The sequence below is a fragment of the Stegodyphus dumicola genome, chromosome X2 (assembly GCF_044657685.1).
Source record: "Stegodyphus dumicola isolate Sdum_Otavi_A_Nest chromosome X2, ASM4465768v1".
In the NCBI taxonomy this organism is placed as follows: Eukaryota; Metazoa; Arthropoda; class Arachnida; order Araneae; family Eresidae; genus Stegodyphus; species Stegodyphus dumicola.
The window spans coordinates 43,509,102-43,529,949 of record NC_140781.1 but is presented as its reverse complement, the minus strand read 5'-3'; the positions used below and the strand labels follow the sequence as shown (position 1 = coordinate 43,529,949).

The window sequence follows — 20,848 nt, the reverse complement described above, 5'->3', positions numbered from 1 at the left end:
GTACTTCGTCTCAAAAATTCATTCCATATGCCTACTAAACTGTACATTAGAGAGTATACCAGCTTCTTATTGGGTTTCATCTAAATTTGTGTCAGCTAATACAGAAGTAAAGTGAATTATCATATGAAATTTGCATTTTTTTGCACCCTAACACCATTTGTACTGTTTGCACGTTAGTCCTACTTCAACTTATTTTCACATGCTAATACTATCTTGCTATCTTAAAAGAAATAAAATGCATCTACACCAAAATTCAATTTACATGAATAGAATTCTTTAAGTAAATGAAAATTTTTATAGATTTGGTGCATCATACTAAATTAATTAGGGATTAATAGCGAAACAATAGTCATAACAGTCATAACCGTGCTGCCCAACTTTATTACTTATTGGTACCAATGCTTTTCGTTTTGCTTTGCATCAGAGATTTGCAAATAAATATTATTTTTGCATTACTTTTCGTGACTTTTTTTTAATCTCAAATTCGAAATTAACTTAAAATGAAACAAATATTTTCGAAGCCTAAAGCAAGCTTTTGCTTTTTTGTAAAAGAAACTTCAAGGAGAAAAATTTAATTTCTATTCTATATTCAGTTCCAGAGTTATATGCAATTTAGATGAATACAATATTTCTTCTAATATTCGGGAAATGTGTGTTGAGAAGAAATAATTTTCTTTCCACGATAGAAAAAAAGATATATATAGAAAGAGAGAGAGATTATTTATATATATGTATGTATGCACATGAATGAAAAAAATATCTTTTTGTTTACTTTCAGAATAGGATTTGTACCTATGAGGAATTCAAACAAATAAAGCAATTTCCTTTTTCTGTTAAAGGTGACAAAAAAAGTAAGAATGGTCCCTATATGCGCTATCGAAATTCTATTACTTAGTCGATTATCCACATATTTTTCTTTTGTTTCAAAAAGCCTGAAGCCTGAACAATAAAAATATTCGACGGAAGAAAAGTTAATACTCTTCTACTCTAGACAACAATCTCGCTCATATCTAATATTTTCTTTAGTTTATTTTCCTTTATTGAGACATTCTCCACCGTTGCTTCATTTGACATGGTCTCTGAAATTAAGATAAAACTCCACGAGGTTAGGAATCAAACTTGATTTCTTTTATTTTTGGTTCTTTTTCGGTTTCGTCCAATCATTCCCAGGAGCCCTGTGATGGCGGGTGGCTTATTTGCTATCAGCAAAGAATTTTTCTGGGAACTAGGAGGCTACGATGAAGGTCTTGATGTCTGGGGAGGCGAACAATATGAGCTGTCCTTCAAGATATGGCAATGTGGAGGTCAAATACTGGACGTGCCTTGCTCAAGAGTGGGGCATATCTACAGGAAGTTTGCTCCTTATCCTAACCCCGGAATTGGAGATTTTGTGGGAAGGGTAAGTACCAGCTAACGGTTCTTTTACTTCCCCGAGAAAAGTTCTTTCTTTCATTGACAATATAAGAGATTATTTTCCCAAAACATTTTCGTTAGGAGTTTATTGGTTATTGAGTACTTTACAATAAATATTTATGGCATGTAAATATCCAGAAATAAGCATGTAAAAATAAAAAAAATCGCACTTACGCATTGATGATTTTATAAAACTATGATTAAAAGGTATTTTAATTAAGTAAAAGTATTAAGAACTGTTCTCAAAAGCCTGCACTTAAAGGTTCATGAGACTATACTCAAAGAATGTTGCCTTGTTTGTAGTAAATTCAGTACCAGATATATACTCTGCTATAACTTGAAGTCAGAGAGAAATTTTACTTATTTTAGACATAAAAGACTAGCACATCAATGGCAAAATGTTTTATAAATTTTAAAGTACCTACGCAGCTCAGCAATAAACATTGCAACGGACCGAGCAGAATCCAGTTGACATTTTATTGAAGAAAGCTGTGTGCTTCAGGATATTCATTATTCAGCAGTAACACTTTTTTTTATAGATGAAGTATTCTTAAAAGTACTTTATTAATCTTAAAAAAGCTATTTGGTGAATGCTGGCAAGAACTCGCATCAAGTATGGCCATAAAACATTTAGTTTATGTTGCAGCAGCGTTTCACTTAAACTCAGATAGTGAATGTTAGCACCATCCGTATAAAAAATTAATCCAGCCTATGATCTTTATGTTCCCCTATGAAAAGTTGCTTAAAAGCTTTATTTTTATTTCATTTCATTTACTTTTTCCCGTTAGTGATTATTTACCATTCATAGTATACAATATAACAATAATGTGCAATAAAGTAGAAAATGACCTAATATCAAATACACTAAATAATTTTAAGAGGGATAATAATGAACATTTAAAATAAGTCCGAATATTTAACTGAGAACAAGACTCTTAGGCAGAGCTAGCGAAACATGTTTTGAGGAATAAGTTAAGCTGTTAGCGTACTTCCAAAAGGATTAATTTATTTTAAATCTATTAGATATCAGGTTATTTTGTTAGAAAATACGTTGATAAAAGAAATTTTGACTAGCTTTTGATATTCCTGCGGAAGTACTTTTAATGATATCAGTTTATAAAAAATAGAATCAGGTATTACTTTATATAAATATATTTGCTACGATTCGATATATGGCATTCAGGAAAACCAGTACAAATTAAACTGTGTCATTATTAAATTCAGTATTGTTAGTGTAATATTGCTTAAATTTTGCATATTTTTATGTACCTGCACTGTGTATAGATGTATTTAACCTTTAAATATGGGAAACTGACTCAAAGTAATGACGCATAATTTATGAGTTATGTCTTTGCTATATTTTGTTTTACCAAATCTTTGTTTTTCTTAATTTAAAATTACTTTTGAAAACAATGTGCTCTTAAAAAGTTTAATTGAGTTCTAAAGTCTCAAAAATAGAGTTTAGTGCTAAAATATTTAAAAAAAAAATTAAAATATATAACTCGTTATAAAAATTTAAAACGAGCTTGCTAATTTTCATATAATTATAATTAAGTAATTATAATAAAATTTCGTATAATTATAATAATTAATTTTAATAAAAATTTCATGCAATTTTAATAATATAACAAAACTGCAAATACTTATAAACATGATCACTTAGAGTAAACATAAATTTAACATACTTTAATTTCTGTCAATTAAATACATCAACAGAAAAGTAAAATAAAGATTTATATATGAACAAATGCATTTATTGCTTTAAGTCGCTCAATTTGCTAATCAATAATGGATAATTACATTTGAAAGCTATCTTCTTCTTTCTATTTACGGACCAGTGAAATAAATAAAATTGAAACATAAATAAAAAAAAAGCTTTTATTTCAGCTACTTTGCTCCATTAATTTGAGAAACGCAATTACATACGAGCTTCAGTAAATGTAATTTTGTAAGCCCATACCTTTCATGAAGAATATAATAGTTCTTCATCTTTCTCCGTAAATACAGGAAACATCGACACTTTAACTATAGACTGAATAAATTTCTTCGCAAAAGAATTTTCTTGTCGCATTGCTATGCACATACGCAAATATATATTTGGAAAGTGCATTAAATATACATAAGAATGTTTTCTGCTTTTGCATAGAACTACAAGAGAGTCGCTGAAGTTTGGATGGATGAGTACAAAGATTACTTATACATGAGACGGCCACATTACAGAGATCTTGAAGTAGGTAACCTCACCACTCAAAAGGCTTTAAGAAAAAGACTGGCATGCAAACCATTTAGGTGGTTCATGGAAACTGTGGCTTTTGATCAACCAAAAAAGTATCCCCCTATAGAACCACCTGATTACGCCAAAGGGGAGGTATGTATTTAAAATGCTCTTTCATTTCCGTAGCTTATAAAGACATTTCTTTATGTAAAACCTTATTTCATAGAAACCCATTTTTCTTTTCCTTCTTGCCCATTTAAGTCTTGGACTAGCAATTTTTGGAAAAAGGAAAGAAACTAGTGTATTGAGAGTCCATTTTAGATCCACTACAGCAGTATTTATTCTAAATCACGTGAATTATGGAAAATTCAGCAGCATTATAGTTTTTTTCAATTTCATTTTTATAAACATACAAACATTAAACAAAATCTTTAATAATTATTTCAAATGGCATGCGATGAAGTTTTGAATTTTTTTTACTAATAAAAAATAGGTTTAACGTTTTTTATTAGTATTATTTTTAAAGCTTTAATGGTCTCTTCCAAGCAGTTTTAAATAAAATACTGATTTCTTAGCTAATAGTAGCATTAATTGTGTAAAAGAAGATATCTAGCCTTTGTAGATTAGAAAAGTTCTTAGTCATATCTTGTAACGCAAATAAGGAATTTTTTGAAGGAGTGCTAGAAATAGTCCAATTTACGAGTAGCATAGAAGTTATTTGTCTAGGTACTTTTAATTTCCTGTTATAAAATTTATTTCTACCTTTGACTTGTTTTCAGGCTTTCTTTCCTGCTAGTATACTATTTCAGTATAATTTAAAGGATTACTCAAATAATCAAATTATTCTGGGTTTTCAATAGAAAACAGTTTAAGAGTCTGCCAAAAAAGAATCAGTTTAAAAAGTGTTTTCATAGCTACATGGAAGTATTAAATAACTATAGACATAAATGAAATAAAAAATTTGAAACATTTCTATCTTCATACAATTAAAATTATACTAAGTATTATCAATTAAAGTTTCATGAGACCGATATTGCTACAGACAGCTACACCAACGCATTTTAGAATGTGAACTTTTTTTTAAGAAATATCCTTTACTTCACTCAAACATGAATACATTTATGCTTTCATGTTTGTAGGATTAAACATTTTTATTTAATTTTACTATTTGTACAAATTTAAATTGAAAAATTCTTATATAATGCAATTAAGTCCTTTTTTGCTCTATCCCAACTACCAATGTTATCAGTCAATCGTTTTATCAAGTAAAGTTGTTTAATTCATTTAAAATCAGTAATTTTTCCCGTAGTTATTTTTACCTTCTGTAATACCAAATAAAATTTTACAGAAGCGATTCACTAAATTAACTTTCTATAGAAAGCCCGTCTACATAAAAAAAAAAAAAAAAATCTCTATTTTTATTAAAATAAATTTTCCTTGAAAAGCCAGGTTGGACCTCGATTTGAGATAATTTACCATTTTCCACTTTATAATTTTTATATGTTTTTATTTGTTTTATTTGTTTTAACTTGTTCCATCGATTGGTCTTTTATATGTTTTAACTTGTCACACCGATTGGTATTTTACTGTACTTTTTGCCTTTAACTTGTATCCAACGATTAGTATTTTACTGTGTTTTATAATTTACATTTTATTTCGCGTGTAGCCTAATTTTTCACCCTTCAATGTCATTGTTTTTTTAAAAAAAACTGTGTTGAACTTTTTCTTGGAGCCACAACTCCTGGTAACTTTTTGGCGAGCTAACTACAATTTCTCCTCTCATTTCCTTAATTTTGCAGCATATTGCGCAAAAGATTTTGACAAAATTGGTCTTTTAGTATTGTACTTACCACCTAGCTTATTATTTTTACTAAAAGGTGTACCGTGACTAAAACTGGTTTAATCAAAAAGCTTATGTTATTTCGGCTCTACTCTTATATGCGCCCTAAGATCACCAAATGTGGCAATATGTATTCTGCGCTGGTTTTTGGCGCGATTGCGTGTTGTATGGCAACCCGTTTGACGTTGAAAACTCTTTTGCTGGAGTGGTTTAATTGCTCGTTGGTTCGTGTCGTGCGTATTTTGAAATGGCCTATGTTGCAATGATAGACGTGGTGGCAAGATTTCAGTCGCGTATTTTAGATTGTGTGGAAAGTAAATTTATTATTAAAAGGTACGATGTTGGAGTTGTTAACGAGTCCTTTGCTCACGAGTGTGTTTATGAGGATCTAAGTGAATTTTTGAAATTTCTGTGGTACTTTTAAAACAGAGTCCGAAATGCGGAGCTGCTACAAGAACTCGGACGAAGAAGAGCGTTTCTGATAGTTCTTGCGTGGATTTGCAGTTAAATGCTTGCTGGTAAAGTATGTGGCTGTCAGCAGAGTTTAAGATTTGGATCGTGGTTTTCGTGTAATAAGTTAACTTTGGAGGAAGTTTTTATCGTTACTTTCGAAATTTTGAATCGCAGAAAGACGTGATATAGCAAAATTGTGGCACTTTTGTTCACAGATGTTGTGTGACTGGCGAAATTTTATTAACGAATGTATTATGGTAAGTGCATTTTATTTTACTGTTTTTGTAGAATTTTATGTTCATTATTTTTACTATGAATTTCTGTTGTTATTGTTGTTTTCTTGAATTGTTTGTAATTTTGGTTAATTTAGTTTATTTGGTTAATTTTGTTGATTTGTGCGCAATGCCTAGATTGTGCAATTCGTAGATTTTTTTTAAAGTTTAAACAGGATTCTGTGTACATGGTATTCTTTGAAATTATGTTGATTTATTATAGCGAGGTGTGCGTAGTTCGTAGATTCGTTCGTTGCCTAGATTGTGCAATTCGTAGATTTTTTTAAGTTAAAACATATCGCTGTGTGCATAGATTCTTGTCAAATATTTTTGGTTAGAAATTTTACATTTTTGCTATCTAAATGTTTTGTTTTTGTTTCGGATTTTTAGCTTAAATTGTGTGTTCAAAACGTGGTTTTTGAATACGCGAAAACCGTGTTTTTGGAGACATTTTAGGCTTAAAGTTAGAAATGTAGACAAAAAATTTAGATAGTAATATGGCAGCGTGGAGTTGGCGACCTGAGGGAGCATATAAGAGTGGTTCCGTTATTTCTTTCGTTTTTCTGAAATGGAACTTCGGATATGCAATCAGTGACTGAAGGGTTATTTAGTCAGACACTCTTTTCAAAACACATAGTTTTTTACATTTTTTTTATTTGCATTCCCTTGTACAAAGTAAAGGAAACATTGTAATCGTGAAAATTTTCTGGTATCATATTTCAACAGAGATATCCAGTTTGACCATTCAAGGATCCATTTTTTTTATTACCGTCTGTACGTAAGCACAGAATAAAAGACTCTTTTTCCCAAAACGGATTGTAAAAGGGATTTAAAATTGATTCAGATTGATTTTTTTACGTGCAATACGGATGAACTTCACTTATACAAGTTATTCAAATAAAAACTTTAAAAATGCAATAAAATTCCGAAACGTTTTACGATTTATATGTAAGTTGCCAGGAGTTATCATTTTGTCTGAAAGAATGGCCAGTATATCGCAATAGGATAATGCATCGCTAAAGGAATCAACGTCACCCTATTACAACATCAATCTCTGATCGTTTTCTGAATTTTGAAGGTTTTAAATCAGCTGAAATTCTTCCCAGGATAGCTGAAATTCTTCCAAGTGAAGGAGCGTGTGTGTCTCTGCAGCAAGTGTCGAGAGGTGTAGAAGTTTAGAAGCTCGCCACTTTCGGGCGGAAGCTCATTCCATCAGCAGAAAAAATCATGCTTACTGTCCTCCATGGATACTAATGATGTACGTTTGGTACATTGCATGAGAAAATGAATGACAGTGACAAGTACTTCTTACGCTAAAATCTGCTCCAAAATCGCCTTCGCTTTTACAATCAAGAGTAAATGAAGACTTCTGATTGAGTTTAGGTGTGTTGTTACTGCATGTCAATCTCAGTGACGTAGCTACTCGGACGAAATGGGGCAATCCGCCCCTGGCGAAATATTTTCGGAGCCTTCTTTTTCTCCGTGAAAACTTATTTTATAAGGGTTAATCATGTGGATCGTCAAAGCAAGTAAAGAATAATACGATTCTGAATTGCATGCCGAATTAAATTGAGGGGGGGGGAATTAGTTTTTACTCAAGGTAACGTATTCAAAGAAATCACCACGAGACTTCATTAGGTCATTCATTCACATACTCTTGTTATATCTTTTTATTCAATCGAAATTCCAAATAAAAATTACGAATGTTAACTGAATTATGGGTATAATAGCATTAATAATTGTAGTTAATTGTTTCTCGTTAACAAAAGAGTATTTCATGAAGTTTATTTCCGTTATTGCTAGGGAAAACAAAACGGGAAAGTAGAAAGCACTTTTTTTTTTTTAATTTTTTAAATTTTTTTTCTAAAATAAAATCTCCAGAACAAAGTTTCAAATACTCTACTACTATTGCGAACTTCCCTCCCAACTGCTCTAAGCGTTGCTGGTTCTGAGAAGAGATTCCTGAATAAAAATCTTTTAGGAAGTATTTTAGAAATATAAATGTTTATTTTGCATTTAAGAAATCTGTTTGCACTCTCTAAATCATAGCAGCTGGAGCAATTAAATGCACTTCTATGATGCCATTGATGGTTTTGAGAACCAAAAAACGAACAATATATTGGGATTAAAATTTGTCTTCAAAAATAAACATAGACTTTAATTTATTTCTCTATATGTCACTTTAAAACTATTTTGGGCTATTTGTTTGTATATCAAGAAAGCAGCAAATTCAGGGACCGCTTCAAATTAAGGACCAACCCGTGTGGCAAAAGCTCTAGCTAGGCCACTGGATAATACTCGATCACATACTGCACTTTTAAATATTACAAAAATATACGATACAAAATTGAAATACATCCCCTCCAGCGGCCGAGAGGCAAAGTCGCTGAACACTGGTAGTTCCAACCTGGATTCGAATCCAGGCGAACGGACTGGCTGCATGAGCTTTATCGCGATTTTCTGCATGTGTAACGTATATACGTGCCAGGAAGTCCTCCACGAAGGAACCTCTCGCCTTTGGCAAATAGCGTGTGCTTTACCGTAATAAACTAAATCAGAACTGAAATTGAAATGTCTCATACATCCACCTTATTCGCTAGATATCGACCTCAATGAATTTCATGTCTTCCATCTCCTGAAAGAGGCAATGAGAGACAAACATTTCCTAACCGATAAAAATCGCAAGGCACGAATGGTTATAATTTTAAACAATACTACTTCTCACAAATAAGGTCTTCTAAGCTTGAACTCTCAGTTTTGCACCAAAAAATATATACGAACTTATTCACTTAGAAATATGTAGTTGTAAAAAAATTAGCTTCTAATACTGTATATACAGTCAGAAAATAAAAACAGTCCTTTTGATCGCCAATAGGGGATTTTCTGATAAATTTGATCGCCACTGGCGAATTTCTGACGAATCTGATCGTCAATAGAGAATTTCTGAAGAAATTTTAAAATTTCAAAACAGCGCTGAATCAGAAAAATATAGTAGATTTTTTATATTTTCAATTTCTTATTTACACTGATTTCACTTTGTATATTTTTCATCGCATTGATTTAAGCTGATTTAAAAATTAATTTTTTGTAACATTTTTGTTATAATATTTGATTTTCTAAAGCAGCAAAAGTATTTAAAAAATTTTGTGTATTGTTATACATCTAATACTTTCAGATTTTGTGCATTGCTATATAATCAATACTATCAATATTTTATCTTAAACGTTTAATCAGTTTTCCAATGAATCTGTAATCTGCGCGATCTGAACTCCAACTGGATTTGAGTGGGGAAGTATAATTGATTCTAAACCCTCAAAATGAAAACTATAAAATTAATCGCTAAAGCCCTTTTGTTTTAACTAAATGGCTGTGTGTTTTGTTGATTTTTATGTTTAATTTCTGCAATACATACATTGCGTTATAAGTGCAATTTCATTCTGAATAAATAAAACGTACACTTACACGGGATTTTAATTTAAATGCATAAATGTTATATAAGAATCTAGCAAACGCATTGCGTCGGAACGCGAAACTCCTGTATTATGCCGGACAGCAGTTAAGAATTCTTTTCTTTCTGTAACTTTATTAGGTCAAGAACATTACTGCACAACGTTCCTCGTTCAAAACATTTCAATTTATTCTTTGAAGTTCAGTGTAATAAAATTTGGTTTGATTTGGTTTATTTAATTACGGCAAAGCATACTAGGGCTATCTGCCTAGGGGGAGGGATAACTTAGTGGAGGACTTTCTAAGGAAACTGGCTCGTATACACGTTACACATGGGGAAAACCACGAAAACACCCATGCAGCCAGCCCGTTCGCGAGATTCGAACCTCGGGCTTAATCCTAGTATACGGTGCACATTAGATTTGGCGAAATTCGGGTTTAAGAGACTAATAAGCGTGCCAATTGTGGTAACCACGCCGATTTTGTACGGTCTGGAGGAGAGTGCATTTGGGAGCATTTTCGCGCATGCTCAATATATATTTTAAATTGAGAAGTTTTGATTGGTGCAGATGGAGGAGAAGAATTATTTCAAACCATCGTTTGAAGTTCTGTTAATCTTCGGTCTTCGGCTGAACTGAATGAGAAAGGATAACGTATGTTCAGGTAAAATTTATTTAGCTTTTATTTTTTGTATTTTTTAAAATAACAGTAGTGGTTCCGCCGAGTTTCTGATTGGTTAATATTTTTTAATTAATTGGTTATTGGTTTTTGGTCAGATACTGAATATGATTTGAGTTTGATAACGTCTTTTATTCTACAGTTCGAGTTAACGTATTTTGTTCTAGAGCTCTATTTATTAACGTATTTTATTCTACAGTTGGATAACGTGGTTTAATCCTAGTATCCGGTGCACACGGGATTTGGTGACACGTATATATTATGTATTTGGCTCTAGTGTAGAATTGGGTGCCCCTTCGATTAGCGACAATTTTTTGTAAAATTTTAGCGATGAAATCGTATTTCTGGTTACCATGATAGTGTAACTTTGCTTTAGCATCCTGATTTTTTTTTAAATAAAAATAGATTGATGTGTACATGGACAAATTTAAACAGTGCGCAATGCCTAGTTTGTGCAATTCTGGGATGTTTTTTTAAGTGAAAACAGATCGATGTGTACATGGACACACAGTTTATGCAATTCTTTGACTTTTTATTTTGGTTTTGTGTAGCGGCCATCTTGAAATTGTGTCTTCCTGACGCCGATCTTGCCGTCAAAAAAGAATCTCCAAAAAACAAGGGGCACCCAAATGTAAACTTTTACCATGTATTTACACACATAGTGTACAGTATATAGACGTTCTTTGGATCATTTTTGGTGTTGGCGATAATTTTCAAAATCGCGCCAAGGCTGCACCGTATACTAGGATTTTACCGAACCTCGGACTGAACTACCAGTGTTCAGCGACTTTACCTCTCAGCCGCTGGTGGGCCTATAATAAAATTCGGTACTTACGGAAAATCCCGTCGACCACAAGAGACGACGCCATTTGCGCCAAACCAAAAAAAATCCATTTACTAAACACAAGAAAAAAAAACCTTCCATTCTTATTTTTCTTTCAAATTTATTATATTATTATTTATTTATATTTAATTTTTCATTAAAAATTTCCATTATTTTTTATTAAGGAGATATATTGTAAAAGCAATTATTTTCGCTAGAAATTTTTCACTTACCGAATTTTGCGAAATTTTCAGCTTGTGAAATCACCGATATATTCATTTTCGCGAAAATGACACGTAACACTTGTAATCAAGGTTATACCAAACCCAGCGTGTTTGAAGAAGACTTCTCCATTTTTGGCTGAAAATCGCGTAGTTTGGCGGCTTTTCTTTAGTAGGCAAAAATGGTCGACGGAATTTTCCGTAAGTGCCTAAAATTCTTGAACTTTTATTTATATTAAGTTGTATATGTTCACTTAAATGCAAATTTCTATCGTTTTTTGAGAGGGGTAAATGTTTCAATGTTCGACCGTTAAGATATAGCAATAACAGTTAATTTATGTCTTTGTTCATAAAAAACAAAGTTTAGCTTCTCGAGAATCTATCGGGGTTAACATCATACGAAACCAAAGATGTTATGAGTGTGTTGCTACCTCAATCTTATCTGTAACTCGTGCTGTTGGCGACAATTTCATGGTCGACGGAATAATACGTGAGTACCAAAACGTCTTTCTAATTTAATTGAAAATCAATTCGTAAATTGGCCAGGAATCAAGAAATAGCGTAAGAGTTTTATTAGATATTATCATGTTAGAAAGAAATGTCTGTGCACAAATAGAAGATTAGACAGGTTAAGCTCTCAGCACTCAGTCATACAATCATTTAACTAGTGTAGCGTTAATTCTTTTTATAAATCTACAATAACACTGTGAATAGGTAAATGAATTGGTTGGCTAGAATGGAAAGACACATAATTAATTAGATCTTACTTAGGGTTGCAGTGAACAATGGCTTTTAGAGATCGGTATATCATGCACCTTGGTGCTTAGACTCCTATTTGATTTCAGCAGTTTATGCACAATAAATGGGTAAAAGTAATAAATAACAGGACAATCCATGTAAGGATTTTATTCAGTAATTTTATGAATCGCTTTATGTATTAACGAATTCATGCGCCTTCTCGATAAGGAATGAACGTAAGATATTACACTTCTCATAAACATAATGCAGGATTCTTCTTTAAAACGCATATAAAACAGTTTTGTAAAAAGAAGCTTTAGCAAAATTTCTGCTGATGAATTTCTAAAGCTCCAAAAAATATTTTGTGGCTTTTTTAGAAATGCTTTTTATTTTTCAAGTTCCATTTCTTTCCTATAAGGATTTCGTTAAGCTGTACAAATCATTGCTAGCGGTATTCGATCGAGATGTTTTTATTTTGCTCAATACTTGAAATTCTTCGATAACAGCTGCTTCAGTTGCTTACCAATCGTTTTTCTCTAAAGTGTTCTGAAGATTTTTCAGTCTGTGGTGTTCTGTATCAGATAGAAGAACATCTGATTTCCACAGTAGTATGTGTTTATAACTTAACAGGTGAAGGTAATCAATTCTTTTTTAACTAAGAGAATTTTAAATTGCATCAGTATAAGTATAATGATATCAATCAAATTTCTTTAAACTTCATTCCTTATATTATTATTTATCATTATTTTTACTCTAACTATTGAAAATAAAACTACACTCGTTTTTGCAGCTTCGGCCTATATTGTTTTCTGCGTTGGTTGATTAAGCTAACCAAGTTTTCTGGATAAGCTAACCAAGTTTTCTGGAGAAGCTAACCAAGTTTTCTGGAGAAGAAAACTATCATTGATTATTGCTTAAATAACATTAGACTAAGTAGTTAATATTTATTGTACTTTGACCCCCCCCAAAAAAAACAAGTAACAATATGAAAGAATGAATCCTGGTTAATGTCTAAAATCAAATATTTATCATACAAAATTTCAAAATTTAAAATGCTAAAAATTTGCTTTAAACAAATTTAAAGTGTAGAAACTTGTAAGGTTTTATTTCATTGAGCCCCGTTACCTGACTATTTTGGCTTTTACAATTGTCAACTTCAACCAGAATATAAATTAGTTAAAGTGTAAATAATCTTCGATTTGGTAGCACAGGATAGGATAGTTCTATTCTGTTTTAGTTCTCCTTCTGCTGCAATTTAACTTTTCGAGTTAAGTTTCTGCTAGCTGTGATATCTTTACTAGTGCTTGGTCAACGGTGAGTCGAGGTTTAAGTTAGACGCGTTAATTTTGTATTCTGGATTTGATTATGTTTGAACATGTGTTTTAATTACGAGGCAGCGGGGTTTTCTTTCTTTTATCTGCTAAACTTTCAGTTTGTATAACTGTTAGGTGTTAATGAATAAATTTAAGTTAATTTTTTACTTTAGTTGTTATACTTTTGTTTAGCATTCAGACAAGACAAAAAGTCGTCTAGTAGTCTTCTGTCGTTACTCTGAGGTGAACTGTTACTGTAAATAGTTTAGCATAACCGTATAACTTCACTCGAGAAATCGAAAACACAGCTCAGCAGTTTGGGATCGTTTATGTTAGATATATGGTGCAAAATATCTCCATTGGAAAGGCTAATTTAAGATTGTCTTCTACAAATATTTTGTAAGGTTCAGAATGACTTAATCGCATTTTGTTGCCCTAAACTTGAAGATTCTCATAACAACGAAACTGCTGCAGCTCAGCTAAAGATATCGATCGGATCGTGAAGAAATTAGGCAACTTTCAAGTCCAGTGGGTAAGCCTTAGTGAGGTTTTGTTAACAATTAAAAAAATTCCTTCAGTTTCAGTGTTTAATGAAGTTATCTAAAGTGACATATCATTTGGAAAAGAACATCTGTCTGTTCTCTCTTCGTATATGTCTCTTCTTCTAATCATCTCTTTCTATTATATCAACAACTGTGTAAAGGTCCATTTACGGTTAACATGGGCGACTTGGTTGTCTAAAGTAACAGCGTAACCATATTAACTGAAAAATCTTATTCCTTGAAAAACAGTTTTGGATTGTATGAAGAAAACATTTTTATTGAGCAGGTTTCTAATTCATTAATGTAATTTGATTATTTTATGTATTATTTTTGCTGAGATTGTGATATTGACTTTAGCTCATCGATCATAATCAAAAGCTCAAAATAGAATTATTAATAAAAAGAGGCATAGTTTAACCTGACAAATTAAAAGAAAAACAATTACCCCATTGGTCTTCAGAAGTAACATAGCCACTCCTAGAGTATAAGACGGCCGAGCGGTAAAAGACGCTGAACACTGGTAGTTCGGTCCGAGGTTCGAATCCCGCGAACGGGCTGGCTGCATCGGCGTTTTCGTGGTTTTCCCCATGTGTAACGTGTATACGAGCCATTTTCACTTAAAAAGTCCTCCACGAAGGCATCCCTCCCTTTAGGCAGATAACCCTTGTGTGCTTTGCCATAATTGAATAATCCCAATCCCAATCCTAGAGAATAAGAATGCTGACACTGAATGAAGATACTATTTGGAAGTGCTTAACTCCATACTGCTATTTGATTTTTTTTTTTTTTTGTATATTACACTTGTTGAAAGGAAAAAGATATTGACCTTATAAGGTTTTATATGCGTAGAAGCTTAAATCAATGTCCTTCAGCCCTTACTTATACTTCCAAGCGAGTTACCACTCATTAAGTAGACAAAGTCCTACGAGTTAAACTAACCTTATTACTAACTTTAAATTTAACAGGTTAGGTTATTTAATAACGGCAAAGCCTCGAGGGGTATCTGTCTAAGGGGAGGGATGCCTTCGTGGAGGACTTTCTAAATGAAACTGGCTCGCATACACGTAACACATAGGGAATAGCACGAAAACACCTATGCAGCCAGCCCGTTCGCGGGATTCGAACCTCGGACCGAACTACCAGTGTTCAGTAACTTTACAGCTCGGCCGCTCTAAATTTAACAGAAGACAACACTCGTGCTTATAAAACAAACTCCGCCTCTTACAGGTAACTAAAATATCATATGCTAAAATTCAAAATTAAGTAACTTCATCGGAGACTACGCAAATAGTCTATTTGAACTGGCTTAGTTATTTAATGGGTGTATTTAACGCCGGCTAACAAAATGGTTAAAGCCGGATGGCGATTGAAAGTAAATGCAAGTGGTACGGCCAGAAACTGCAAGTCGAAAACATTCAAATTCTTGGCTTAAATTCTCATGTTAGAATATAAGAATGCTTACGTTAAACTAAAATAGCTTAAACTTTTCATGCTTAATATTAAAATTAGGTTATACGATGGGAATTTTTAGAAGTTGACTATTACAAAATGGATAATATTTTTTTAAGATAATTTCAACGCATTTACTCTTTCAAAACTTCTAAATACTTTTTTTATAAAACTAAGGTTTTACAGAAATGAAATAGATCATCTTTCTTCAGCACTCTGCGATGTTGTTGAAGAATAAAATTCATTTTGCTCCAATTATATAATGATGTTTGCAAAACTGCTTTAATGTGTTTTGTAACTACCATGTCGGTACTTTTCTGTTTTGCCGGCGCAGGCGATGAAGTCGCCAATAATGGTACAACTGATGCCAAACGGAATATCCTCGCTAGTAACCTTTTACGCCTCATTTTCAAAACACGTCGCAGCCATTTCTTATCACATTGATTGTTTTTTTCAATACTGGCATAAAATTACACAGAGTTTTTACCAGATAGTTCAATTTTATGCTCTAAGATCATTCGCGGTAATTAAGTCAATTAGGAAGCAATCACACCGCTCACCCAAAGACGAAAATATAGTAAAGGCAAAGTGAAGGGTTAAATTCTAATGGAATGCACCAGCGAAATAAAGCACTGCCGTTTTATATAATTTCTGAGTAAGCTATTCGTACGAAATGAAACAATTCTTGCATTTAAACTTGTATTCCAAACTGAGATTTAACTTGAAATTAATATAGATAATTACTGAGAGAATTAGATTTTTGTAGCGAAGTTTACGTGAGATGAGATTTCTTGGGGTCACATGATACGAACCGTCGAATCAGGATGTTGAACCATGAATGCATAGTAAATTCTTAAATTAATGTCTTTTTACAAATTTATTGTCTTTATTTATTGGCTTTTTACAAAATTTTAAAAGCTATTAAAATGTTTATGCCTTCAAAATAAAAAAGTCTTAGAACTAACATTTGTTAACAATTTTTATGTGTATACTGTATGTTGTCGCCAATAAAGTGTGCTTGGCGAGATTTGCGCCGGCAAAACGGAAAAGTACCTATATGGCATATTTTTAGAAACCGTATCCCATTTTCAATATAAAAGTAGTTTTATTACTTTGACAGTTAAGGCAATACTTTAATATTTTTAACGTGATCATTATTATTATTTTATTGCTCAGATTCTTAAATAAATCTGTGCGCAAAAGAATTTTCGTATTGTTATTAGAAACAAAATTTATTTTCGAATATTACGTTTTTCTAAGGTACTAAACATTTTCATTTAGCTTCGAAACAAAGCTACTAATTTGTGTGTCGATACCAAGTACCAAAGCCAAAATGAGAAGTTTGGACTGGAAAAATGCATCAAAGATGATCCGAAACAGCAAGGAGAACAGGTATTATTTTTTATTAATTTTTGTGCTGAAAAATATTAAAAAATGACTGTTTTGAGTAATTCGTTACAAAAAAAACTTCTTAAAATTGTTTTTAACCTTTTCAATTTTTTTTAATATTCTACAACTATTAACAGTGAAGACTAATAAGGTTTTGCTGATTCTAGCTTAGCAAGTGTATAGTTTTAGATATTATGTGAGTAGGATTTTGGAAAAATTAATCATGCGCTTGCCAGGTATCGAACCCAGGACCTTTCAGTTGCTAGCTGGATGTGCTAACCACTACACCCAATGGTAGATGCGTTTGAGCCTTACATGCAATTAAAAAAAACCGGGAAGGAGGAGGTCAGACCCCCCACTTTATTTAAATCCGAACGTTACTAGAAGGGCATTAAGATTTTAAGTAGTATTCCTAATACTTAACAGTGCTCTCACCAGAAACCCGAGGCCTTCCATTTTCTAGCTAGATATGCTGATTACTTCCCTTCATTGTGAGAATGCCTATAATTCCTAAGGGAAAATTTTCTGAAAGGACAATAATTTTACTTAATATAAGATTTTGATAAGACTAATTAAATATGTGACTTTGATGAGACTAACTTATACGCATTCCTAAATAGTTCAATAGCTTTTTTTATCAGACGTAAAGCAAAAGCAGATGGGAAGCGTAAACCACGATGTAGCCTTGGCTTCTAATGTTTAAAATTAATTTATGATTAGGAACAGCATGAACTATAAACAAATAGCTAAGTTTATTGAATTTTATTTTCCAGCTATCGAAATGCGACGCTACGAGCAACGTTTTGAAACCAAAACCTAGCAGTCATGCATCAGAATTAGTTGCCATTCAGCATAAAGAAATTTAAATATAAATATGAACTACTTGTTGCCATTCAGCATAAAAGAAATATAAATATGAATATTAACAAAATATTAAAGTTAATTTTTTAAAATAATTAAACACCTGAACAAATATGACATAAAAAATAATTATTTCTCATGCAATAACTGGCCACTACAGACTTATATTATGCTCGGTCTTACCTATCAAGAAGAAAAGAAGAGCTGACTTTATTTTATTAATTAGACAGAATTGTAAATAGTATTTCCAAAATTTATTGATATTTTTTGTATTGCTATAATTAAAGCAAAAGTCTTTTTCTAATTGCTTAGTAAGATTCTGAAGATTTTCTTGCTCATAAAATTATCATTTTAATTTCTGATACAAATTTTCAGTAATGTTCAGTAATGTTTTGAATGAGTTATATCTCTTTAATTTTGCTTGTCTTCCCTTTTTTTTTTTTCATTTTGCTTTCTTTCTTTGTTTTATTTTCCTTTCTTTTTTTTTTTTTTTTCTTAACTTTTCTTTCTTTATTCTTTGTAACCTAGCTTTCCTTGTTTAGTTCTCCTGAATAGCGTTTCATATCACACCTGTCACCACTTGCGATCAAATTTTCACACTGGGACATTCATTCCTTGCTTTGAGAATAACGAGGAGGAAGCATTTAGGATTTCTGAAGGATACTTACTCTTTTACTTTAGAAATGTTGCTAAATTAAGAATTGATCTAAGAATAATATTCGTAATAATAAACTCAAATGTTATATACTAGTATACTATAAACTTTTATTTTATAATTACAAAATCTTAACCATCTAATACACCATTTTTGTTTCGAACTTATTATGAAGAAAGTATATTCAGGCTCTCAGTGTTCATTTCATAAATTTAAAAAAAAAAAAAAAAAAAAAAAAAAAAAAAAAAAGTTGTTTTCTGCAAATTCAGTCGCTTTTAAAACCTGGAACCTTTCCATGAAGAAAGTAAGTCTTGCGTAAATTAAATGTAAAGCGAAGCTTTTTGTCACTGAAGATTTATGACCTTTCGTTTTGGAACATAGATTTTGAAACAAAAAGCTAAGGGCTACAATGGGTTGTCAGAGATGACAAAAGATTTTGCTCGCTCGGCTGATTCCACTAAAAGCATTGCAAACTTAGAATGATTAGAAATTTTTTTTTCAAATGTTACAAATTTAAACAACATTCAGATAAGTAAAACGAGGAGAGTAAGAAAGATTATAAGTGAAATTATGTATAATTTATGGACTAGAAAAGAGGATTGATCATAAACAAGAAGGATTATTTGATGATAAATAAGAAAGATTTTACGTAAGTAGTGTAATATCAGTAAAACTATAACGTAATAGATAAGTTATTACTAAGCTTAGCAGGAAAGTAATTATCGGAAAATAATGATCTACATTAGAAACTTAAATATCTTAAAATTTCATATAATTTTAATCCTCTGCTTATTATTGCTTTTAATTCTTATTACAAAGATTACAAAGTCTCTTTTTTATTAATAAATTTTGTAAAATACAGTAATAAGTTCGCTACTTAACGCGAACCGGAAGCTACACAATTCCTTATTTTCTCCTCCCGCTTAGTTTGGTGTTATTAGATTACAGCAAAGCGCTCGAGGGCTATCTGCCTTAAGGGAGGGATACCTTTGTGGAGGACTTTCTAAGAGGAACTGGCTCGTATACACGTTACACATGGGGAAAATCACGAAAACGCCCATGCAGCCAGCCCGTTCGCGGAATTCGAACCTCTGACCGAACTACCAGTGTTCAGAGACGTTACCGCTCGGCCGCTGGAAATGCAGCCGCAGCGACATTACACCTCCCAATTAGTTATTAGCTATCTGTTAAAGACTGTGGACGCAATTCAGAGTTTTAAGGTGGCGTAAAAATCGCTAGGAAATCTGGGATTGAAATTCCTCCAAAACCTTAAATTATGCCTTGAAGGATATTTCACCGGCCGTCTAGACGGTATAGTGTTTAGGAAAGCCTGATTGCGATACCAAAGGGCCAGGGTTCGAATCCCGGAGAAGGCATAGATGTAAAAATTGTCTTTTCCTTCATAGGATGCAATGGTGGCCCACCTATTAGGCGCCTCCATAATAAACAGACCACAGATCTGGCCTTAGGAGTGGCCGATGCCGGCACAGACAAGTGCCCACCATTAGGAAAAAAAAAAAAAAAAAAAAAAAAAAAAAAAGATATTTCGCCATTCCTTTTCAAGAGCGAGACGAAACCAACGCCAGAAGCTGATCATGTTTCTTATGTAGTAAGTCGCCTAGACGGTATTAGTGGTTAGGGGAGCCTGCTGCGATACCGAAGTTCACGGGTTCGATTCCCGGAGAAGGCATGGTTGTAATCGTCCATTCCATAATAAGAGGTAACGTGGCCCATCTATCAGGTACTTCCACAATAAAGTTGCTACCACTTGCGGCCTACTAGTTTCCAAGCCTAAGTCGACTAAGTGCTCACCAATAGGGGGGGGGAATTCATGAAGTAAAAGAAGTTTTCAAAATCGACGGGCAGTTAGATTTGACATATGGACATCGGCGAGCGGTTGGACTTACATATCAAAGAGCTTATGGAGATACACGATCAAATTGCTAAAATAAACACTTTAGACCTAAATCCACCGGAAATGCATATGAAAAACAAAAGGCCTCCGTTCAATTGAAAAAGGATTACAAACTTCGGAAAACATGGACTTTAACGAGGAACGCGTTGTAGCTGCAAAGCAAGGAATAAAAAAATTATTAATTTGCTGCTAAGAAATTTTACATTATATTGAATCGCTATTGCACTGAAACGTCAAATGAATTTCGTAACTTTTATGAGGTCATCGATATCTAAAGAACACTACTTAAAGTAGCTTTTCATTTTAATATTATTTGCTATTAATTTGTATATAATACGTGCATTCTTTGTTAAATACTTTTCTTGTAATAAATTATTTTTTTATCCTTTGGTCTTGTTTACCTAAAATGCTTATATATCTATGCGCTAAAAGTTACATTCCCGACTTAGGCTAATCCGACTTGCTTTTGTCGATCCCACCTATGGCGTATTAGTGTACTGGATAATTTAATAAATAGTAATTTAAAGATCTTAATTTCGGGAATCTTAGCTCGTTTGAGATTAGTGATCGGAGATTGCACATTTATTTGTGACATGTGACTTATTGTCAGTTTGTATCAGCAGT

The 20,848-nt window shown here is 32.4% G+C and overlaps 1 protein-coding gene across 1 annotated transcript in view; it reads left to right on the top strand.

Annotated features, from left to right (window-relative positions):
- The window catches only part of LOC118188829 (putative polypeptide N-acetylgalactosaminyltransferase 10), a 202,697-nt gene that overhangs the window by 167,932 nt on the left and 13,917 nt on the right, over window positions 1-20,848 (top strand). Inside the window, exons 7-9 of the mRNA XM_085808757.1 lie at window positions 1,171-1,399; window positions 3,560-3,781; window positions 16,686-16,796. Of these exons, the coding sequence (XP_085664883.1) occupies window positions 1,171-1,399; window positions 3,560-3,781; window positions 16,686-16,796 (562 nt within the window). The remainder of the gene's footprint in view (window positions 1-1,170; window positions 1,400-3,559; window positions 3,782-16,685; window positions 16,797-20,848) is intronic.